Raw genomic sequence first — 26,222 nt, forward strand, 5'->3', positions numbered from 1 at the left:
TTCGATTCCGATTAATTGCCTTATCAGTAAAAAATAGTCCATTTTAATATACACTATATTACATTTCCTCTGTTTGGCCCTAAAATTATTAATAGGCAAATCTAATCAACAGTAGTTAAAAAGTTGTTTTATGTTTGATATATTATCTGGCTTTGTACTCATTTGATCTTATGATATATGAATTTATATCTACATCAAAGCAAAGTTGCAATCAGCTAATGTAACCATGTCATTGTTACTACAAAAATACCAAATATCTTAAGATACTTAATTATTTACAATTTCTGTGTCATTAAGGTAGAATCCCAATTCTCTTATCTACAGAGTAAAATTTGTGTTTAATTTCTTCCTCTCTTGGCTGATTTAATAAAAGGCAATGACAGCGAATCTAATTATGCATCTCACAAACAAACTAAATATAATATATATCTTTAAACAATAAATATATGTTCTTTTTCAAATGTACTGACTTAAAGGAATAAAAAAATATAGTATACCAAAAATACGTTGCCCGCAAAATTTGTAAAAGTAACCTTACTGGTTGAACACACCTCGCTCATTATATAAATTGGCAATGCATATATTATGTAGAGGGAAAACACTACATCAAAGTAAATAAATTTAAAAAAATTTAGTTATTATTATTAGTATTATGACTCATAATTTAAACTCCATAATATTATACATTCAAAAAAACTTTTAAATATGTCTTTCTTAATGTAAAAAAATGTACATACACTTTTCAGTTGACTGAGCATAAGTACTTTACTAATAACAAAAAATGAATTGTTGTCGTTTTTTATGAACGGCATGGCTTAAAATACTACATGCTATAAATATAAGGGTTAACTTCCCCTCATAGAAAAAAGATAACATTCATTAGTAGGATTGTAAATCATAAGCATTTTCCTTACGAAAAAAACAACAACAAAGAAACCGAAAATGAACTTGAAAACATTTTTGAAGAACGTTTGACAGGAGAGCAGTTTAGCTGTCATGACGTTTCATTAAATTAGTTGCGAATAACTGTGAGATGAAGAAAATAAATATACGTTCCACTGCGTATCAAGAAATGATGGAGGCAGGAATTATTCTGTTGTCGATCCTCAATTTTACTCTGAATCCAACAAGACTTAAAGTTATAACTATTGATAAAAATATTATGATGAAGAGATCCGGAGGTGTGAGAAAAGGGATGTAGCCCCTGAACAAAAAAAAAATCCTTTTTACTGTAAATATTTTTGTCATTCCGCCAAACTATGAAACAGAGCAAAAAATGTAATATTTGAAAAAAAATCCATAATTTTTTTTTTTTAATTACTATGGATTTTTGAAATTATTTCCCAAAAGTCCATTTTTGAGAACCTCCAAAAGATAAATTATAAAAATGGACAAAAAACTTGTCCAATAATACAAATCTAATTTTGAAAATAATAATGATATGTTACTTGTATGCTGACACTTGCAAATTTGAGCAATTTACTTTGGAATGTTTCACCATGTATATTTTGAAATTATTTGATGGTCCTTCATTTTATTATTAATCGTACAATCAATAATCCTATAATGAAGTGTGTTTTAATCAAAGGAAATATAAATTAAAAGCATTGGTCATTAATAAATTACCTTTTTATTTGAGAGTGTTTATTACTATAGATTAAATCTCATTTTCAAATCATTTACGTGGTAGATAAAACTCATTTCCCTCACACACACCCGAGACTCTCTTTCCATCTTCAATATCATTTAATCCCATTTTCTCTTAACAAAATTATTGATAAAATAGTGTTACCAATTAAATGGAGCAAAGTACTCTGAAAATTTGAAGGTGTTTAGTCATAAATTGATATTGTTACCAAAGGTTGTGATCTGTGGTATAACTAGTCTTGTTTGATCAATCGGTACTATTGTAGTACCAGTTTAGTTATAAAACATATTAGATGAGGTAAAAATGTTCTGAGCGCTTTTCGCTAGATTTCTTTAGTAAGCTATAAGGTATGCTTAAAGGTTAACTGTAAACTTAAATAAAGGTGGTTTACAGTTTTGTGTTTGGTGTAGACCATTTTTTGTTAGAGCGTTCGAAAGTTGAAGTTTAAAAAGAAAAAATTCGATACATTCTTCAGTCACTATCACTTAGACCAACGTGAAAAGGGTCCCAAAAAAGTGATTGCTGTTTATGGACCCAATATAGTATCGGCTGCAACAGCAAAGCAATGGTTCCAACGATTCCGTTCTGGTAGTATGAACATCGAAAATTTCAATAAAATAATAGAAATCGTCGAGTTGGACCGGCATGTGAGCACCTAGGAACTGAAGATTAGCCAGACCACCGTTTGAAACTATCTAAGTAGGATAATTCTAACTATGTTAATTTTTTATTATCAAAATAAAGTGAAAAAACGCTCAGAACTTTATACTTCACCTATTATAATCCACCAGTATGTTAAAAAAATAAACCAAAAAGTGACGTAGTTATCCATATAGTAGCTGTCATTACATTTTATTATATTAGAAGAAAACAGCTACAAAATGAAAGAAATAAACTCTTATCCCACTTGGTTTATATCCCATCAAGGAATAACCTCGATTCTACTCCGAGTATAACTAGGACTTACTCCTTACAAATCTTCCGTCTTACTCCTTGTCTTTCATGCTTTTACTTTGAAGCTTTATCCTCAAGAATAAAAGAATAATGATAACAGCTTACGAAAATAAAATAAAACACTTGTCAGTATGCTGCTACAAAATGTATCTTTCTCGTTCAATGTCATATTTTTTACACTTAAAGAAATGTGCGTTATTTGAGGGATACTATAAATTTGATTCATCATTACTCGAATATTTTGAGTTTTTATTATTTGAGTTAAAGGAAAGTCGAAGTTTCATTGGAGCAGCTGCAAACAGCCTTGAGAGGAAAGAAATTAACAGAAATTCAACTTCTTTTCTGTGAAGATCAAGGGCAGGAATTACTCCCATGACAATTCTAAATTCTACATCAAGCCGAACAATGATTGACACTTATAAATTCATAACAAAGCATCAGCTTTACTTTTCGTCTTTTACGCATTATTGACTAATTTATACTTAGATGATTTATCTTCGAGATTAAGGTAATCATGAGAAAAGCTTCCAAAAATAAACTGTTCAGCTTGCAACTACAATTAGCCTGACGTTGGCCTAGTGTCAAAATTTTTACACTTAAAGGTAGTAGGGTACAGGGACATTTAAAACGATACTATACAAAATTGTTATTAAAACCGGTGTTGAATAATATTACATTATCCTTACGTCATAAAAATATTGAATCGCCTATGGCGTTAACTACAAATTTCTGTCCTTGAACCACTGGAGAAAAAAAACAATAAAGAAATTGTCTCCAAATGTTTGATTTAACCGTTTTCGTCACTACTCAAATAAAAAAACCTGTAATCTCCTTTTTCAATGCATGTGAGTTGTTTTTTCGTGTTTTTTCAATAATTGACAAACATTGGCATATGAAAAGTCATTTTCAAATACTCTATACCAATTGGCCGATTTAATTGGCTTTCCAATGCATTGGTTCGTCTCTATTTAACCTACAGTATTATAATTGTAATAGTTTTTATCTTAAAAAAATTGAATAAGAACGAACTTTAAAGTTCTCTACTAACCAAAATGTCCTTTAAAACGGGATATTGAGTTTCATTGATTAAATATATGTAAACGTTATAGTTTTACAATTGCTTCATCTGACTTAGAAATGGTCTTAGAAGTATTTTCTTGGAGCAAACGAGTATTAAACCTACACACATTGAGTTCTAAGTAAATAATTTCTGGGAAATGTCCATTGAGTGGTGTCACTCCATTTTGTATACTTTTAGTTAAAAATGTATCCAAATATAATTTGTTGTTTTCCAGTATATTGGCTCAAATTACACTTGACTTTTGCTACGACGATTGGTAAAATCTAGTTACCCCATGCCTGCTATCAAATGATATATTTTACATATCAATTTGAAAAACCATTCCGGAAAGAGGAGGGGAAAGTTGATTATATCATTTAGCAATAATAAGCAAATACCTAACTATAATTAATTGCTAAATCACTTCAAATTCCATAAATAAATAATCATAAATCAAATCAATCAAGTGAAAGGTAGTTATTTAAAATATAATATAACTGTAAATATGTACTCACATAATAATATTAGTTTGTAGTAGGGATGTATTGATCCCAAAATGATAACTTCATGTTCAGCCCTGTTCTAAATCTAACACAATGTACGTCTCATATAAGAGTTTTGGCTAAATGAATTTGTCATAGATTTGAGTAGAGGTGAGACTCAAGAATTGAGACTCTAACCGGATATCAGTCCATATTTTGAAAACTTGCGACTCGACTTGATCACACAACCAAAGACTTCAGACTTGAGTAGGGCTCAATAGCTTTCAGGATAAAATCGTCTTGGAATCCGTAGCTATCTTACACCGAACTCAAAAAAAATTTCAACTCTTTGCTTTGTGTATACTATTATTATTATTTTGTTATTTGAATGAACATTAATTCATTTTACTCCTTCTAAAATGCCATACTTTTGAATATAAAGAAAAAAACTATCTAAAATCTCCCACCCTAAGTAGGGTCGAGGAATATGCAACAATTTTATTAAAGAGTCTATCCGTAGACAAAACAAGGGTTTCATTTCCCCAAACTTCTCCAAAAGATGAAGTTTTTTTCCTACTAACTCATCCACCCCAGTAGGAATCATGATCTTATTTGAACATGCTGAATACAGAATAAATATGACCTTCGAAATTATTAGTTCGATTTTGGTGAAGTTTTTATATGAAGGGGATGACATCATCAACCAATCAGTCTTGGAGATTTATGTTTGAAACGAAGTCTCCAATATCCCCACACTCCACAGTCATGCATATATTAACTATTGACTTAAAATGAGCTCAAAAGAAAATTGAACACTCGAATTGGACTCCATAGAAATATTTGAACACTCGAATTGGACTCCATAAAAATATTCAAAGAGTCGCAAGGAGCTAATTGAAAATATTAAGAACTTGGACTAGTCAGCAAATAATAAATATTCTACTTCGGCTAATAGTATCAAGGATTTTCCCTACTTCTGTATATGAGCTAGTGACGTCATAATTAATCTATCTTGGAGTTATTAATTACAAATCCTTATGATAAGGATAAATACTTTAATTAAGAAACTATTATCGTGCATGGAAGAAACTTAAAGTTTTACTAATATAACTCCTAATTTAATTTCATATTTGTGATAAGGGTGCCGTATGTTTTACAAACACATTTCTCCAAAGTACTTAATAGTGTATTAATATACTAACAGTAATTCTTCTAATGATAGAGGATTAATGTTAAATATAAATCAATTAGGAAAGTAGGGATGTTTTTTTATCATTTATTTGATAGTAAATTCAAGAAGCCAAAAATTAGAAGAATAAGGATTTTATTATCTTTAGTTTTATTATCTTTTTTTGTTGATAGTACTAAAAGGGCTGAGTTGCCTTATAGACCTTGGCTTCCAATGTAAGGTAAGTTAAGATATGAAAGAATTATAAATATAAAGCCTTTATTTCATTTAAAAGACTTAAATTGGCACAAATATGGCCTTTTAAATATAATCTATCAATTTTCATTATTTTATGGGTGGGTTTCAAGGACGTCAGAGATGAGTAGTGATTGGATTAATCAATGCAATCTCTATATATGCAACATGCAATGTTGTTAGCCTTAGTTCATCAAAGTAAGGCAATGTTTTAGAGTAAAATAGTTATGAAATGTATAGGAAGTTTTTCAAGAAGCAATAACAGGGAGAGAACGAAGGATGGGACGGAGTTTAAGTTATATATTATGGACCTATAAAATCCCAGTTTGTTGGAATTGATTTTTTCTTTTATACAAAAGACATCATCTGTAGTACTTGACTATCACTAATCTCCATACAACATATAATCTCATGTAAAAGATTTTTAAATGAACTATACAATAGTTGGAGTATGCAATAATTTAACTCATAACGTCCCCATATGTGTAAACTTCTTTAGGGTGGGTAAAGGAAAATAATGGACACTATCAATTATTTACTCGTAATCCTTATTTGTAGGATTAATATATTAAAAAATATATATATTATATTACCAAAAAGCAAAAATGAAGAAAAAACAAATTGATGATTTATTATACTCTTGGTACTCATATTAAATGAAAGTAAGTTTAATGCACTTACATATATTTGTCACTCAATATAATCATGTGTAGGTCTAGCAAATAGTAGTTAGCACTAAAAGATCGCATTGCATATACATTTCCCCAGATCTTATTAACCCTTTGGGTGAATTGCAAATTGCCCTTTAACGTCTAGGTGGACCGTTGGACCATGTTTCACAATGTACTTATAAATATAAAACTAGCTGTTCTCTAGTTCTGATATTTTACTGAACATATCTTTAGTAATTGAGCTGTCAACAGATGCACTATAATTACGACCTCAGTTTTCTGTGCTAGTTGTAAGTTGTTCTTGATAGCGCCTGATTGAATTTCTTATTAATATTTTATCAATCTGTTTTTAAGGAATTGTGGCATAGAAACTAGGTGAGAGTATTACATTCAAATATATATGTATAATCCATACATGTACTAGGAGTGTATATCTATGTTTTTCTTTCACATTTCACTCCCATGAATAAATAAATAAGTGTAGTTTTCTAAATAAGACTGTATGGTCCAGCCAGGCATTGGATTGGTTATTTGAAAAAGTCCTATTAGACGTGTAGGCAGAAACTTAAATTTATCCTTCATATTTTTTGTTTAGGTTTTTCAAATAATATATTCATTTTGGTACTTTTTACTCCAAAACGGTAAAGTCTACTTGCATTCAGAGCTTGATTACACATATTGTATACGATAGTAACTCAGACTTGGATTGGTCTGATCTAAATTTTCACGATCCAGAGTATCTATTGCCCAAGGAAGAATTTCCTGACGACGAAATTGAAGAAACTGAAACCTGGAAAAATCCGGAAAACGGATATGGGCTCTACTGTGTAGGCTGTCCCGAACTGGGGAAAGGATAAATCATGGCCCCTAATGAAAAAAAGTAGTCTGGGGAGATGTTGTACTATCATCAGTCTCTCCATTTCTTGATCAGAATGAAGAAAAAAGTGATGATATGTCCTCAATAGATTATTTCAAGAGTTTCATTCCTGATGACCTTCTGGACAAGATCTGTGAATAATCAAATGTTTATTCAGTCCAGATATATGTAAATAAGCCTCTAGCGTTGAAAAGGGATTGTTTTTTTTTTTTGGGGGGGATGCTACAAATTCATTACCAGAGCAAGGTTTAAGGCTAAATGGCATTGGGCACTTTCCAGAAATAGCTAAAAAAAGGGGTTGATGCAAATACCCTGGATGTAAGATCAAAATTATTATGTCTTGTATAAAATGTAAAGTTAACTTATACATTGAAAAGAACGGAAATGACTTCCTTCGGTTCCATACAAAATAAATGCCCTTATTTTTGTAGTTATTTTCTTATTATACAAAGATATATAGTGATTGGTCATAATTAACCATTTAAATAAAGAATAAGAGTAATTAAGTCAAATGTGAGTTTTTTAAAGTTTATATTAAAATTAATTACAATTGATTTTATTTGTTTCATAAAATATGTATAGCATAGTGCATTAAGAGTATTGATTAAGTCTAATCATGTCACGAACCAATCTGAATGTACCATTTAGTCTGGTTTCATTTTTACTAGAGGACACTATGGTCCCAATTCATTATTTCTGCCATAGTTATATTTATAATCAAAAATAGAGTCACAATAGTCTCATATGGCCTTCAACAACGGGAAAAAATAATATAATAAATAAATTATCTACAAGAAAAAAAATGGGCGTTAAAGGGTTAAGTAACCAAAATCGAAAATCACAAAGAAAGAACGAAAAATTGATGAATTATATTTGAAAGACCATATCAGGGCATTTAAAACATTTATTAAATCAAATAAAGGCTTTAAACTATTCATAAAAATCTATCTAAACTCATCCCACAAATTTAAATACGAAGCCAATAATTTACTCAAATATGTATATGAAATATTGGACTGTGTGTATGTACATATATATGATTTCTGTTCAAAGTTGTTTTTATTTATGTTTTTATAGTGCTCTCTGATGTATAAAATATGTACATACAAATAAAGAAAAAAAGAACGTATCAAGGAGCACTCTATAAAAATAATTAAATATCGCAGGCATTTAGCTCAACTCATATTTTTTAAAAAATGGATTTACTTTACATAAAATTTAAAAAATGAACGTGATAATAGATGAGGTTTAGCAACGAGCTAAATTACCTCTGGCTGATTTAATCTTATCAACTTTTTGTTCTCAAGGTGTTATTAATTTACTATTTTTGAGTGAGTAGGTACGTGTGAGTGTGGTCATAAAAAACAGAGAGTACCACCAAGACTATTTAGACTTATCTTTTAACTAATTAGAGCAATTTTTTTTTGTCGAACCCTAATAACTCCGGGCAATTCCAGGTACAATGGTTACTATAAAGAAGGTTGGTTTCAAGAGTTTCCGACCTAACAAAGATAGAAGACATTTTTATTTAATTTTGTATAGATTTTTCAATACAGTCTCCTTGTAACCCTACACACTTCTACCCACGATGTCCCATCTCTGTTAACCTACCAAATTGTACTCGGAGTTTTTCCCCCAAAAATAATTGCTCACGAGAAACTTTTTGTTTTTGGCTCAATTACTCCACGTTGGATTGACTTAGACGTGTGAAATTTTAACAAAATAAGCTTTTATATGTCTTCTATTGTTTCAATCTATTTGAAAATCAAATATTTAATGACAGATTGATACTCAATTTTATTCTTTTCACAAAAAAAAAAAAAAAAAAACCTCACATGAAATCACTCAAACGACTGTTACAAAACAGTTTTGCTTCCATAATGGCTAAAACTTTAGTAAGTAACTGTCAACAGATACTAGATAGATGTAACTAGCTTTCATTTACGAGTGCTGCCAACTTCACGTTGAGGTTGGAAACTTTTCAGACCACCATCCTATATATGATTTATGTTTGGGAATATCATTTTCTCCAACAATTCACGTCAGTATCTTGAAATATAAGAAGCTGATGATTGTCATTTCTACCTTACAATGTCCCCTTCCTTTTTTTTGTTTCTTACGGCCAATGTACAAAGTATGTACGTTAAAGAAGTGTTTACCAAATGTGTACATGGGGGAAATTTTTGGCAGTAAATACATAAAACTTGCGTACATACTTTGTTTATGGTATTTTTGAAGCAATTATCAAAATACTTAATATGATAGAGGACGTAGTACAAAATATCATTAGAATCTTTATCGACCAAAAAAGCATATAAATCATAAAAAAATAATTCTCTTGACGAGTATTTTTCTCCCCTAAGGAACTAAATCAGTATCTTATTTTAGATCCATCGATTTTAATGATGAATGATTTATTTCATCAAATAATCAATCCTGGCGTAAGATTCCATATGATTTATTGCATTTTGATTTTCCGGAATGAGAACGTTATTAAATTTATTTTTCATCAATGAATTATTGAAGTCTTCATTCGATTAATACTTAATTAAATAGATGCATAGATTTGGCCCGAATAAATATCTTCTTAATTATGTATCACTGAACCTTTTTTATTCTATTACAATATTTTGAAAGTACTCGTAGAGTGAAACCAGACACAATTTCTTTGAAAAATCTTTTATAGTTAATAAATATGTAGAAGGTTATTTGTATGAAGAAGTTATATATAACTAAAAGAAACCTTATCTAATAATTTTCTCACCATTATTTTCATAACCTATTGAATGATATCTACAAAGAAATCTAGTTAAGTATATATTTTTTTTGTGAACACCTGGAATAGAAAGACTGTTTATAATTGAAGATGTCTCCCTCCCCTAATTTCTCCTCCTATTAAAAGATGAGCTTAGTTAATTGAGATAATTTATTTATAAAGCAGATATAGTAGTTTATACGGATTTCTAGAAGTTTTAAATTGTAATGACGTATTAAATCACTCAACCTCAGAATTTACACAAAAATTATAATTAATATATGATTTCCTCCTTTTTACATCATTAGTAAAACGAACCGTAATGACCGACAATCGAAAAAGTCAAAGGAAAAAGAGACCATTAGTGATACTTTGAGTAAGAATATTACAATGATCCTTGAGGACCTCCTGAAGAACTACGACAAGACAGAGCGACCTTCATTTAGAAAAGGCAAGCATATTTTATTTTCTACCTTTCAGTAGTGTTGTGTACGTTCTTATTTAGGACTGAAGACTGCAGTTCAGTTCAGTGTCGGTCCGGTCCAGTTCAGTCATGAATATCACTCCTAAAAACCAATAAAGTTCGTTCCTTGATGACGTCAATCAACTTTTTTTAAATCAGTTCTAGTACTTATAGTGATAAGGACGGGTCCTAAGACTAAACTGGTCTGGACCAAATAAATTAGGACTGACACAACACTACTCAGGAATTACTTACATATTATGTATATTAAAAATACTTGCAAAGAATCTTTATCTCCGAAATTAATCCGATTAACTGTATTGAATTGAAATGACTCAAGACCTCAGAGTGGTTTTTTTTATACTGTTACTAATCATTTTTGTATTCGTTAAGAGCTTATTTGTGTATTTTCTTCACTTTTTTAAAACCAAAATATATTTATAGTTTTAACAAAAGATTAAACTTGTGGATTAATGTGGGTATTTTTTAATGATCAGGAGTGCCAACAGATGTGAAAATCAATATTCTTATAAGGAGTATGGGGCCAATATCTGAGGAGGATATGGTAAGTGACTTTCTGGAAAGCTTAGTATTGTAAAAATCATTCATATTTAATCAAATAGTAAGAATCTCAAAGCCCTTAGAACTGGGTAAAAATATTAATGAAGTAATGGTGGAGAAGTTAAATTTTTGGCCAGAGTTCTCATGTTTTTAGGTTGGGGAAAAATGTAATTTCGTAGATTTCGCTTTATTTACAGAGTTTATAAGAAGTGCTACAATCATCTGGTTTAGGCCAATTATTCCCCGTTCTGTTAGATAACTTGTTGCCAATGAGAATCCAACATCATAATGCCTTTTTCGTAGTAGCTTTTGTCCCTATTGGAAAAAAACAAGGACAACCAATTTTCACAGGTCTCTATTGAGGCCAAATTTGTACCCCATAGATAGGAGCAGTCGATACCCCCTTGATGACAGGTCTGGACTGTAGGGTGGATGTATAAGAACATCCAACCTGAGCTTTTAGGACTTCTGGCGCGTCATCAAAGATGTGTGCGGCCTGGAGTTGTCTTGATGATGTCTTATTGTCTCATATTCAGCTAACTGCTTCTGTTCGATCGCCAGCTTCAAAGGTTTCGAATTGTTTACAGTAGAGGGTAAATTAAGTGCAGGAAAAATCGCTCGAAAAAATGTTGTGCAATACGAACCGAAAGAGTCAATATCACATATTTTATTGGTCGCTTACAACGTGTTTTTCAGGTAGTAAAAGTTTCAAATATGGCAAATTTCTTCCTTAAAGACCTCCATATTAGACAAACGATAATTCACCACTGAATCAACCAAGTGCACCCTGTGCAAAAAGCATTTTTTTACCTTTACAACGCTGTATCGTAGTAACGGATATGACCAATAATGAACAACATATACTTAGTTAAAAAAGGACAGGAAATACAAAATTACTTTTTCCTCAGCCTAATATATTTATTCAAATTTAATGCATGAAATAAGACAAACTTAGAATCAATATTGTACAAAAGTCATTTATATATTATCTATAACAGTTTTTTGACTAAAATTAATTTAATTGGAAATAAAAACTGAACTTGTCTTTATTGCCACAGAATTACTCCATGGATTGTTATTTCCGGCAGTATTGGCGGGATGAGCGACTCAGTTTTACAGGTCTCAAAAACAATACTCATCACTTGAAAATTGATCAACTAAGCCTCAATGTCAAAATGTTGGAAAAGATATGGAAGCCAGACACTTACTTTCACAATGGATTAAGTTCATATATTCATACTATTACTAGGCCTAATAAATTACTCCGTATCTCTGAGCATGGAGACATTACATACTCAATGAGGTAAGAACTCCTTCTTTCTAAAGGTAAAGTATTTTATTAGTGTATAAGAGTTAGGGTCCCAATTAAATCACTTTTTTGAAAAAGTAAAAAATTGAGGGTTCAAATGCGTTCCTTTAAAAAATGCAATTAGCAATGTTTGAACAATTTCTATGAATATTTAGAGATAGCACAACGGTCCTAAAGTTTTTAAATTTTGCAAATTTTTGGAAAAAAACTTCATTTTGTTTTAAATTAATACATTACAGCTTGATAGTAAAATTAACATACTTTGTTAATTTTTTATAAATGTTTATGGTAAATCATTTTTTATGTTTCTTAAAGAACAATAGAATTAATTAACCCCCACCCCCCCTGAAAGGTCCTTTTTGCATTTCTGTATGTTTTTCTGCGTATCAAAGACAATAAGCTGCTACTGATATCTACAAAAATTTGCAATTTTTTTTTGGCCTGAACCTAGATAACCTTTTTATGACTTTTTTTGAGGAAAAATATCTATATAGCCAAGTTTTATAAAAATAAATAAATAAATTGTATTTTATAAAAACATATTGCAATGAAAATTTAGTAGGAGCTAATATTATAAATAGATGATCTACAGAGCCATTTTAGGACAAGAATAATGACGGGTTAACAATAGAAATATATCATTTTTAAGTTAATTTAGTTTTTTTTTGTTAATAAAAGTAAAAAAACGTATTTACAAATTTTTGTAGATATCAGTAGCTGCTCATTGGATTTGATACGCAGGTGGACAGACAGATAAAAATGGTTCAAACTGTGTGAATTGTATTTTTTTAATCAAAAGGAACGCATTTGATACCTCCGTGCTTTACTTTTTCAAAAAAAGTAGTTTAATTGGCACCGTAATGAAAGTACATCGATATGAAAGGATATGCCATATAGTCCAACAAATATTTATGCAATCGGGAATTCTTTAAAAAAAAAAAAGTTTTATTGTATTGACAGAGAAATGAAATTTATTTTTATTGGGGATTGTCAATATTTCATTTAATATTGACTTTGAAAAATACCCTCAATTTTTTATTCTTTAATACTGTTATTTATTGATTAGATATCTCCTTCATGTTTGAAGGAGAGGCCATTATGGGGTTTATGTGGTCATTACGGAGCGATAAAGAAACAATTATAATTTGATTTATTAACACTTGAAAGAATCAATATTCTTACAACATTAATATCAATGAAGTATCATGTAGCCATGTCTTTAAGTAAATTGAATTTATTTTAACCCAACTAATGATACTCAAAGAGGTGGCTTTTGAGAACGTTCAGGGGTTTATGGTCTTTTTAAAGCTTCTGGATTCCAAGATTTAGCGTATCTAGTATATTGTACGTACCACAGTAAAAAATTGAACGACCTCTAGTTCAATTTTGGAACTCAGTTTATGTTCTACAAACTATCAGATACTTCTTTTAGTGATTTGACAACAGATTCTTCGAGTTAAGTTACTTATGTGCATTTTATCAAAAATGTATTAAGTATAAAGTCAAATTTGGATAAAGGAAACTACTATTTGTCCTATGGATAGTTGAGTATATCCAGATTTTTCTTATATTCGAAGTATATACAAAAAAACATAATTTTTGGTTACTTATGTAAATAAGTGATTATGAAACTTCTTATTTCGAGGCAACACGTGTTTTATTCGAGCCTATTCTTGACAGATTATTGAAAATTTTAACCTTATCCTTATAAAAAGTGTTTCTGGGGGACACTCATGGCATGTATCCCTTAATTAAAAAGCAATCTGAAACTAATTTAAAAATTAATTTGCAGTAAAAAAATGTTCGCGCCAGCTTACGATTTGTCAGGAGTATGTACAAGATGTGGCTGGAGGTAGTTGCCTTCCTTAAATTTGAGTGCACCAAAAATTCATTAATTTAAGGAAGGCAACTCCCTCCAGCCACATCTTGTACATATATTTTTGAATAGCTATACATTTTTGAAATTATCTACAAAAAAAATATTTGATTTTTTCCCTGTTTTTTTCAACTTTTTGTTAACGCCTGTGAATTTTTGATTTTTTATATTGGAATTTTTTTCCAAAAAATGTACTATTTGAAATTTCGATCCAAAAAATTAAATTTGTTTATAATAAGCTGTGGATTTTTGATTTTTTTTTCAAACTGTTTAGTTTTTTGACAATATCTATAAAAAATTTTTTTTTTTTTTCAAAAAGGTTAATTTTTGAGAATAGCTGTGGATTTAAAAAAAAATTCCAAAAAAATAATATTTTGTGAACAGCTATTAATTTTTGATTTTTTTTTCCAGAAATTTTAATTTTTGAGAATACCTATTAATTTTTGATATATTTTGTGAACAGCTGTGGATTTTTCAATTTTTTTTCCCAAAAAAATGTAATATTTGAAATAATTTTTTCCAAAAAAATCTAATAAGCCAAAAACCAAGCCCCTCAGCAAAATAAAAATATATATATACATATACTCCTGCGGACACCCTTGTTGTTACATATAAAAATGAAAAATCCTCTTAGAAATTCTTCAATGTCATGAATTTCTATGAAGTAGATAACAAAAAAGGGGGAAAAACCCCAATATTTTACTTTGTGTTTCTTCTATAGGAAATATTGAGTAGTTGTTATCTGAGAGAACGTTGACCATAATGGTATTTTTCTTATATCCAGATTTGACTGTATTCCTATTGTAATAAATGTACAGATATAATCAATCATATAGCATAGTATAAAATTATTATTTATTTGATACAATTATATTTATAAAATATATTAATATTATTATCTAATTGTTAGTACATTAATTTATTTTTATGTTGAGAAACATAATCATATCTTTTAAAATCTATGTTTATGTGATGTGGCAGATATTTTTTCTCAGCTTATATCTTAAATCAATTTAAAAACAAGTAGGGATCAAGAGAGACATTCAGCTGTAACCATTATTTAAACGTCTATTTCTCATCATAGCATAAGTCATTTGCAAATGTGCAAGCTTAAACAAAACTTTAGTAATTTGTATAAGTTATAGACTCCAAGTGATATACTTGACTATACCGAAATGAAGAAAGTTTGGAATTTATTATAGCAGGATATTCTTTAATTCACTTTAACAAGAAAATAATCTTAAATCTGACAAAAAAAAGGTCCTTCGTGGATGCGTTTTGCTTTAAAAATCTGTAAAATATAAACAAATGATTTTTTCATGTTGTTCCTTTAAAATTATTGTGTTGAATTAAGATACAGGATTGTAAGAAAAAAAACAGTATTGTTAAATGGAAGTATATCTTTCAACAATATTCGCACAACTTTGATCAAATTTGCCTCATGATATGAGTATTTTAGTCCTTTATATGTTACAAATAAATAAATATACTCTTTCAATACGGCGTTTTATGCGTATATATTTTGATATGTTTCTTCATTTGTTCTACTCAAATCTCGTTTTTTGATACCATGTTTCTAATATATTCTTATAAGTATACTTCCAGAGTTTATTTATGCCTAATTAGAAATACAATTATACAATTTTTTATTTTAGACTACAAAATGATCCTTTAAATTATTAAAAGTATAACACGTTATTTTTCTTCCCTTCATTCGTAGGGTTGATTTGTTGAACATAATATAATTTTTTATCATGTAATCTTTCAAAAAAGAGTTATGGATGAATAATTGTTTTGTTTTTTTGTCTGATACAACCATCTCGTTTTCCTTACCCATAAACTAAAGATGATGATTTCTTTACTTCTTTTACTAATCCTAACTTTATATATTACATGATATTTTAGAAAGTTAAATTGGTCAAGAGAAAAAACGACAAAATTGTCTTTGAATAATGGTTGTTATGATAAGATTATCAGTATCGTTTTACAACCCTAGATATGCTTAAAAATGTAGTTTTCATGTTTAGTTAAGTCTATGTTATTTAACGACCTACCGTTGTGAACTATTTTGAATTCGAAATAAAGTATATTTTAATTTTATACCGATCTTCCTCTACAGATACTGAAGTTACTATTTTTGGAATGCAAATTAGTTATTAGAAAAATCCTTAAAACGACACTTTGAGACTTTACAAGCAAGGGGAAAGTTGTATCTATTTATCAAAATTTATTATAAAATTCTTAGACGCGAAGAACAACCGATTCTATGAATAATGTTTTTCTCTATTTCATTTTTAACTGAAATAAAATGCACAATTTGCAGTTTATAAAGCTTATTTTCCATCGGGAGAGAAATGGCCAATATTGCCTATTGGTACAGATGTTATCGTGAAATATTCTTGTTTTTTCTTAAAATAGTATTTTTGTTCATTATTTTAAAACAAAACGGTATTTTTTATGTTCATTCGGCCATCAAAAAAGATACATTCAATTAGCCAATCCTAACTCTTGATTTTCTTAAATATATTTCAAAATTTCTCTATAGTATTCTACCTTTTTTTGTCTAAAATAATGACTTTAAAATCAATCAAACGTATCTAGTAATAACAGGACAGTTTGTGTGGAAACACGATATTAAATGACTTGGTGAGCCAAGAAAGGAAGTTAAATTTGATTTTGCAAATGATTTTATCACCAAAAAAATTTTCAATACGCAATTTCTGAAAATATTGCCTATTTTTGAGGAATCAATTTTGCTCGTGTTCCTTTTATTGAATGGGTTTTAGGCTTTATTTGATTTGCAATGATACCTGCTAATATACTCTGAAATCGTTATTATCATCCAGTGGCCCAATGGGGTTCATTTACCCTTATTAAGTCATACAAGATTCCCACAACATGTTAGATATTACATAAGAATTTAATTACCTTCGTATTCTATTCAAATGGATAACTTATCAGTAGTAATGATTTAAAAACTGGCATCAACGTTAAATAGATCATAAAATATTAAATTTTTAATAAATTACTAGGCAGTTTTTATAGTTTATAATGAAAATAAGCTATTAAAATCTTTCTTATTTTACATAAATGAACTCTCTATGAAGTATGTTTGACAAGAACATATTACACATTTGGTATCAAAAACGAGTTTCGAGTAGTAAAAATGAAGATACAAATCAAAATATACCGGTAGTTGCATAAATACGCGGACTTAATTTTAAATGCTTATATCTCGAGGTTCCGTAACCGTAAATAAAAAATTGCAGCACAAGTAAAACGGTAAATCATTTGGCTTTGTTGTTGTTTTTTTTCACGCATCATACAAAGTCATTTACGATGAATGACGAGGACAAACGGCATACGGTTGCCACTCTCTTCCGCGCCGGTAGTTCTGTCAAGGAGATAAGCAAGGACACTGGACTATCCAGAACTACTGTGTTCACGGTCCAGAAGCTTGTCAAGGAGGGAAAAGATCTGAAAGACCTGCCCATCCCTCAGGAATGACTCAGGATTGGCTCGCTGCCAATATGCTATTTTGGAACAAAAACATTTGGTCACCTCAATCACCTGATTTGAATCCCTTGACTACAGTGTGCGGTTCCAAATTGAGAAGAAGGCCTGTGCTACCCGCCACCCGAATTTGGACTCATTGAAGGCCAGCGTCAATGAGCAATGGGCAGCCGTGGAAGACCATTACATCATCAATGTGTGTAAGGCCTTCCACGGGCGCTTGGAGGGTGTCATAGTAGCTGATGGCGGTTATATTCAGTAATTATATTAAATTTTATACCAGAATAAATTCTCCATTATATAATTCTCAAAAAAAATACGTCATACGAATTTTATTACACATTTAATTATTTGCCACAAATAGTCCGCGTATTTATGCAACTACCGGTATGCGCATAAAACACCGTACTTAAAGAGTATATCTATTTATTTTGCAACATATATAGGAATCATACATTAGGTATAAAATTACGTACTTTTATCATTTGGATGCAGTCAAAACATAGGCATTTTTTTATTCAGAAAAATCAAAATTATTATATAAAGAAGATGCATTTAATATTTAAATAATTAAAAACTTTTAGATATCCAATATTAAATTAATCATAAGAATAATTTTTAATAAAATTGACTTTTTCAAAAATGAACGTTGGTAGACTGTTAAAGCCATAGACCGTTAAATGTGAAATACGGGTTGATATCGAGATAATTTTTGATCCGATAATATAATAAAGTTATTTTTCGATTCCATATTTTACAAAATTATTAAATGAAAGCATTTTTTTTTTTTTTGTCACTATTGGTTTGTTTAGTTTTCGAAAAAATTCATATCTTAAGGTTACATTATTTAAAAAATCAAAACTAAATATTTAATAGTAGCTTTTCGGTCACAAAATATATTTTGTTGAGGAGATATATAAGTATTCAGCCATGATAATATGTAATAAATATTACATTATATCAATTAATGTATCTGTTTTGAACCATCTGATAGCATTTTTTATGCTTATAAAATTTTGGTATCACTAGTTTGATGACTTAAAAAATGGTTTTAAAATTAAAAAGTACGGGTTTATCAATTTGATCCTGGTTTAGTAATGATAAACATTAAAAAAAAAGAGCGATTTTTATGTAAGGCAAACTTAACAAGCCTTGGTAATGAATCAATCTTATCATGGATTTTTATACTTAATGTAATGACCAGTGAGACAAACTATGTGCCCGACTCTTATTATGAATGATAAAAGTAGTGTTATAAATCCTAAGTATTATTTAGACTTCGAGTTTTGGAATTGGAAAACCTTTTTGCCTTGGTAATGGTTTTTACTTCCATTTTGGAACGCTGTAACACCAAACACAGAACTCTAAATGAACATTCTTTAAGTATACTCTTAACCCTTAAGCATACTTCAAGATTTTTTGGATGCAATGTATTAATTGTGAGATATAGCTCACTAAAGACATCTGGCAAAAACGCTCAGAATTTTTTACTTAACCAAATATATCGGAGCCAAAATCGATTTTTTTATGAATTTTGTCTGATACTGATACAATACCGATACTGAATATTTGGCCCGATATATTGGGTTTCTTATATATCAGTAGGTGTCTAGTTGACACTCTATTAACAACCAGGCGTGTGTTAGGTTGGTGTCTCAAAACCAAGTGTAATCCGAAGTTATTTGTAATTATAATTGTTTATTTTTGTATTACAGATTAACAATTAAGGCAAAATGTCCAATGATGCTCAAAAGCTTTCCCATGGACTGGCAATCCTGCCCCTTGGTCTTAGGGAGTTGTAAGTATAATTAATGGCATGTATAACAATTGAATGAATCTCATTTTTGCTACTTGGTACATTCATAGATGCTTATACCATAGATCAAGTCTATTATCGATGGCAACACTCCTCTAATGCTGTTGCATACGAAGGCAAGCTCAAATTGTCCCAATTTGACATCATAACCACTGCTTATCGAAGTCTCAATTTCTCAAGGAACACTGATGGTGAATATGACACTTATATCCTAATATCAAAAGTAGAGACAAACATGTTCTGTGAGGAATGAACATTAACAAGAGTATATAAAAATTTAGTTTGCCTACATATATCTAATTTTTTACTTCATTAAAAAACAAGAGAAAAGTTAAGAAGGGTTTATACTTATCCTTGATACCCTTACTTACTAATTTTATGAACTGTTTAGCCCAAAATTAGGGTTTAAAATTGACAATTATTCTATTTATCAAGCATTCCAAATTATTAAGATATTTTCGATTATTATTATTCTAATAATCGGATGATGACAAAGACCAAATTGAAGCCTTTAAGGGTTGAGACTATACTTTTTTTTGGAGGTTGACTATCTCAGAAACCTGTTTTATTGAGGCACACTTAGGGATAAAACGGGTTGGGGATCCGGATCCAAAATACCTGGGTACAGTATAATTAAACTTGCATTAACCTAAAAGATCCAATACCCGAACAGGCTTTGAATAATCGAACATTTTACAGATCTTAAAAAAGGTTCTAGTGATTTTTGTATTCTAAAAAGCTGATAATATTTCTCAATTCGAATTTTAAAAAAAGATAGTAGCTCTATTGAACGTTACATTACTATTAATCTTTATTAATGCTTGGAGCGACATTTAAATACACAGTTGCATTGAGCACGTCGTTAATTTTATTGTATCACTCAACCTTCTTCTAAAAAGAAATAAAAAAGAGGCCCAAATCAGTTGGTAACTGGGCAATTCTATATATGGAATTATTATCCAATATTTGGGGAGAATTGGCTAACAACATCTAAGGATCGAATTCTAATTCGACCAATCAGCGTTCAAAGCATTGATTAAGAGAAAAGAAGCAAGATCATTAACAGCCGACAACAATTACACTGTTTATTTTTACGTTAACAAGGCGATACTACCCCCAAGGTTATTCCATACGGCGTTGCCTCACAAACACAGAAATTTACAATGTATTTTGTTGTAAGCTGTATATATTTATGTTTCTTTACCTGTAATCAGTATTCTTAATATTAATTGGTTGTATTTGAATTAGCTCTTATTAAGCAATGAACAATTATCAATTATTATTGAATAATAATTTCTATGCTGGAAAAATTGGCTAACTACAAACATACTTTTGCCTTTTTTCTGGGTTTTTTTCTCTGAGGAGAGGTTGCATAATACAATATAATGTTTTCTTAGCGAGAGAACTAATAATGATAATATTCTATTATTAATACCATTAGGTTATTGATAGTTTTGGAATCAGTAGTCAGTAAATATGTAACCCTAATCCTGTTTTATTAAGGTCTTAACTTTGGGGATTTTTATAAAATTTGAGACAAGTATCCGTCTAATTTTGGTTTCGGATATGGATCAGAATGTTTGGATACCTACAATTTATCCAAACATTTGTCTCTGAAGATCCAAACCAAGCCCGATCCGAGATAATAAAGATTCGTCCTATCTTTAGTCACACTTTCTTAAAGGACATAATATATACCGCCATTGATATTTTCGACAGAATATTTTTGAATACTTGTTTTTTTAATTTTTTGACAAATGTATAAATTTGACAACATCAATTTCACTTCTTGTCATTTTTTATACTAATTGTAATTTTTTTTCATCTCTTAATGTTCAATCTATGAGCCTAGAACAAATACTTTGAATACCTTGTCTTTAAAACCTGCATTGGAATCCAAAATAGATTAATAAAAAAATATCTCTTATAAAAATTAAAAAGCATTTTTGAAGAGTGACAGTTAATTTAGAAGGGAAAAAGTTATAACTTATTTTATATTTGTTTCTCACATATTTATGCGTATATATATTTTTTAGATAGACAGATATACTTTACCTTTAGTAGGCGGATTCTCTGTTCTTCAAGTTGTGATTGCTCTTCAGCGACACACGGGTTATTTCCTCATTCAAATATATTTACCTTGTACTCTGATCGTTGTACTGTCTTGGGTTGGTTTTTGGTTAAACCGCGAAGCAACATCTGATCGAGTGGGATTAGGTATTACTACGGTGCTCACACTCTCCACAATAGCTCTGGATAGTCGAACAGATCTTCCAAAAGTACATTATGCCACTGCTCTTGATTGGTTCATTATTTGCAGTTTTGGTTATTGCATTGCCACTCTCCTTGAATTTGCTGGGGTTCACTATTTTACCAAGGTAAGATATTTACATAGTGTTGTTTCGATCCTTATTTAGGAGTGAAGACTGCAGTCCCCTCCAGTTCAGTCGCAGCTCGGTCCAGTCCAGTTCTACTACTAACGGTTGGAAGGACCAATCGTAAGGACAGATATGACCGGTTCTAAGACTAGACCGGATAAATAAGGAATGACACAACACTAAATTTAAGTAATAGTATTTCTTTGTACCGTAATTTTTAACTGCTAACATGTAGATCTGTATTGACAATCAGCCAAAGATACAAATTAAATTTTTTCTTAGATAACTAAGAACTTTACTTACAAATAACTATTGAATATTTTATTTAGATGGGAAGTGGTGAGGTTTATAGTCTAGTTGAATTTCCACATTTAGCCGATCTTCAAATCATAGATGAGGAAGAAAAGGAACTTGAAGGAGGATGGACTGATAATGCATTAAAACAGACAGTGTCTGTTATCAGTGGATTTCCAAATTCCGCCACTGTTCAATCCTTTGTCACCAATACAGTAATGAGATTTATTTATATGTAAATATTATATAACTTTTTATGCATTCCTGTTTTTCAGTCCGAGCTAAGCCCTTTCGAGGATTTCCACCAAATCCTTCCCCCTCCACCTCCACCGCCCCGAAGTCTGAATTTATCTACATCTCAGAGAGAAGTTAAATCCAATGGAAGAGGAACTTCAACGATGAGCCAAGCTCAAACTCAAACAGAGACTACCACATCTTGCTTCAAACAGTTTTTGTATTGTCTGATGTCGAATCAAGTAAGATTTGCATAAATTAATTAAAATCCAATATCTGGACTGATTTTAAAGGGAAACATAAGGGAATTTCAATATTTCAAATAAAACAAATGGCTTTTTTTTAACAAAACAGGATTGACTTTCAAAATTTCTGCTCATCATATTTTTTTCGAAATCAGTGGCTAGCCCGTTTTTGTTTTTCGGCACTTTCACAGAGTTCTTTTGCTTTTATAATCGAAATTTATCATTATCATTTTGAAATCTTTTTTCAAAAAAATAAAATTTGAGTTTATAGACTATCGATACTAATTAAGCAAAGTTGGTCTGTTTGTCTGGATGTTTGAAAAGGGATCATTTTTGTGTCTGTGTTAAATATCATAAAGATGTGCTACTACTTCATCTAAAAAACAATGTAACAACAGGCATGTATAATTAAAACTTTATGATTAAAAAAAGTCATGGGAGTGGGGGTTATACGTTTGATGCAAAAGTACAAAGTGGGGGCTCACAACTCTCAGTAGCAGTTAACTACGACTTCATCCACGTTATTTAAAATTACTATGTTTTATTATGCAATTTAACGATAGTTGAAACAAATGTAAACAAGTTATGTTTTTATCCCACCCCGCTAAGTGTAAAAATGTGGTTGCAACAAAACAGCAACGTGCTGACGATATCTTCTGCGATGGTATCAGTGCCAAAAACCTGCAGGGACCACTGGCATCTCCATCCAGACTCCCTATAACGTCAAGAAGCCCACTAAGGAGCGCCCCTCCCATACACACGAGAAACCCAAAACTTATGCAGCAAGAATATGGCTGACTTCTGGGCTCACTCCATGTGGCCCTCTTCCATCCCGGACGCAACACCCTGGACTTTGTAGTTTAGGTTGTCCTCAAGAAAAATGTATGTTGCACCTTTCATCCATGTTTGGATTCGCTCTGAGCTGCCACCATGACAACATGGTACGCCATGGACAGGTCTTTCATCGTCATGAGCTGCCAATCTATTCGCCTACATGATGAGGTTTTTATTGTTTGTGAAGGAAGGCATATTGAATAAAAAAAATGTGGCAAAATATAGTATTTAAAAATAAAAAACAATTTAGTTCTGAGCTGTCCCTTCTTGATTAAATAAAAGTCACGGTTTTTGCAATTCAGTCATGTACTACAAGTTCTAAGTTCCCAATTTGTATATTAAAAAAAAACAGAAGGACATATATTATATATTCACACAGGGGCGTCCACAAGGGGAAGGCGGGAGGGGCTATAGCCAAATATATATATATATATAATTCTGCGGCCGCCCCTGTATTAAAGCAAGGTTTGTCTGTCTATTGCCGACGCATTATTACTCCAAGCAATGTCGAATACTCCCACATTAAAAAAAGGAAAAAAAATACAGAGCCCTGAATCTTATTTTCTGAAAAAAGACAAAGATTCAAAAAGGGCCCTGTATATTTATCTTTCCCCTAAGTCCCACTCTCAATACTCCGCAAATACTCAGTCCCACTAAAAACACAGTTATCTTAATCAGAATTTAAAAAAATTGAAGTTTCATAATTTGTTAGCTTAAAAATTAAAAATTAGTGCAAATGCATTTAATATCCACTACAAGTGAATTTTTGTTCTATGGTAGCTTCATGCATCTATAAATTATTTTTCTGCACTAATGAACTATGTTCATATATTTACATAATAAATTTATGTTATCTTCTTTTAAAGTTATTAATTTGACTTCATTTCTACCAAAAACTTGATAGTAATAATATAATTGATAATAATTGCTAATAATATATTATAATTGATTTAACACACAGTAGATAAATGACTCTAATCAATAATGATATCCATTTATTTTAGGAATATCGTAAAGAAAAAACGAAGGAAGCAACTCGAATGGGCTCAACCAATAGTACCTCTAAAATTGACTCTGTGGCTCGAATTCTCTTTCCAGTTTCATTTTGCTTATACAACGCCGTTTACTGGTACAGTTACTTTCGACCCCATACTCCATTTGACTGGAAGAATCATATATTAAAAGGTATCTAAATAAAGACACAAATCAAATCAGGGTTGGCTCAATCTGTAAATAAATATCAAAGGTTTACCAATTCCATTTAAAACTTTTCAGTTTTTGGCATGCTCTACATCTTTTCAAACTTTCCTACGAAAAAGTCATTAAATCAGTTAGTATAATAATTAGTACTTTGGAGGATCATGAAAATAGATAGAAGGTCTCATTATGTGGAGAAGGTTATGATATCCTCTCTTATGGAGTAGACAGGAGGAAGGGGAGGGAAAAGAGGGACTTGGAGTCGATCCATAGACTGAGGAAAAAGGCGGGAGGAGATCACATCGTAGAAATGGTTACATAATGTGATGCAATTTCCTCTAGCCTCATCCTAAGTCCTTGGATCGACCACTAGTCCTTCTCCTCTTACTCCAATAATATATTTATAGTGGCGTTACAACTGGTGAAGTTATTTATTATTATTATAAGGTTGCACTAATTGAATTTCAACATTCTGTGTAGGTAGTCTCAAGTTTTAAGATAGTAAGAGAAAGTATGACGCACATGTAAGATTATACGATGTACCAAATATCCGTATATTATCCACAAAAACGTGGGTGGGTTAACTTAAAACTACGTATACTAGATTAATTGAATAAGGATCAACTTATTTCTTTTTTGAAAAAAAGTGACATTTTCTTTTTAAAAAGTGATTAGATGTGATTCTTTCTAAAAAAAAGCCACAAGGATGCCTTTAAAAAAACACTTCCGTTTATCTACTCGGTTCGAAAACAAATAAAAATAGCATAAACTAGTAGGTAGTCAGTAAATTTATACCTACAGTTTGATTATAATTAATATTAATTTAGTAGTTAGGATTTGCTCACATTTTAATTAGAGTTTAAATGTATTCATCCAATTAACATTCAAAACACTACAAATTAGGGGGTAATTAGACTATTAATCCACACTTGAAAGTTTAGTTGTTCATATTTGCCAAATAACACTATCAAGTCTATAAATTATAGATTTTTCACTATTAAATATGAAATACTATGTAGTGTTTTTTTTTTTAGAGAATCTCAATATACTTTTTGGAAATTCCATTTATGTCATCCTTGATACATATTTATTATATTTTTTTAGCAGATTAAATATTGAATTTATACAGAAAAATAAATAACTTTCAAATTAATTATTGTTATTAAATTTTCATAATTTTTTTAACGATTTCGTTTAAAAATATTCCTTCTAAGGAGTCCAATAAATTTTAATAGTTTCTCATACTCCCATGGACCGAATTTGATAGTTATTTCCTAATTAAATGTCATATTTTTACTCGGATTACATACCATTGATTCTTATTAAAAATAATGAGACTCTTATTGAGTAAAATTAAAGGGCTGTACATATTTTTTATGTAAGTAGAGATCAATTTGGTAGTTCATCTGTAAAATCCTTATATTTTGTGTGCCTGACATATATAAGTATCTCAAAAGAAAATCCTTATCCTTTTTGATTTTAATGCTTTGAGGTATATTTTTGACCCTTTCTCCTTGATTTTAGATTTAATATCCAGTGGTTAGTAACTCTCAGACCAGTGGTTTGACGAAAATTAATAAGACATTTCCCTACTGTATAATGCAGTTAAAACACTTTATTTTATCTCCCAAC

The 26,222-nt window shown here is 30.3% G+C and overlaps 1 protein-coding gene across 3 annotated transcripts in view; it reads left to right on the plus strand.

Annotated features, from left to right (window-relative positions):
* LOC121123201 (gamma-aminobutyric acid receptor alpha-like) overlaps positions 1-26,222 on the plus strand; it is a 90,607-nt gene that overhangs the window by 60,905 nt on the left and 3,480 nt on the right. Inside the window, exons 1-10 of one of the 3 annotated variants that reach the window (XM_071890449.1) lie at positions 9,786-9,923; positions 10,179-10,321; positions 10,831-10,898; positions 11,953-12,197; positions 19,308-19,390; positions 19,459-19,599; positions 21,470-21,786; positions 22,116-22,295; positions 22,356-22,556; positions 24,398-24,578. In XM_071890449.1, coding sequence (XP_071746550.1) covers positions 10,261-10,321; positions 10,831-10,898; positions 11,953-12,197; positions 19,308-19,390; positions 19,459-19,599; positions 21,470-21,786; positions 22,116-22,295; positions 22,356-22,556; positions 24,398-24,578 — 1,477 coding nt within the window. In that variant the 5' untranslated portion in view covers positions 9,786-9,923; positions 10,179-10,260. Of the gene's footprint in view, positions 1-9,785; positions 9,924-10,178; positions 10,322-10,830; positions 10,899-11,952; positions 12,198-19,307; positions 19,391-19,458; positions 19,600-21,469; positions 21,787-22,115; positions 22,296-22,355; positions 22,557-24,397; positions 24,579-26,222 lie in introns of those variants that run through there. The other 2 variants (XM_040718332.2, XM_040718333.2) reach the window with 2 other exon arrangements.

Source organism: Lepeophtheirus salmonis, chromosome 8 (genome assembly GCF_016086655.4).
Source record: "Lepeophtheirus salmonis chromosome 8, UVic_Lsal_1.4, whole genome shotgun sequence".
Taxonomy (NCBI): domain Eukaryota; kingdom Metazoa; phylum Arthropoda; class Copepoda; order Siphonostomatoida; family Caligidae; genus Lepeophtheirus; species Lepeophtheirus salmonis.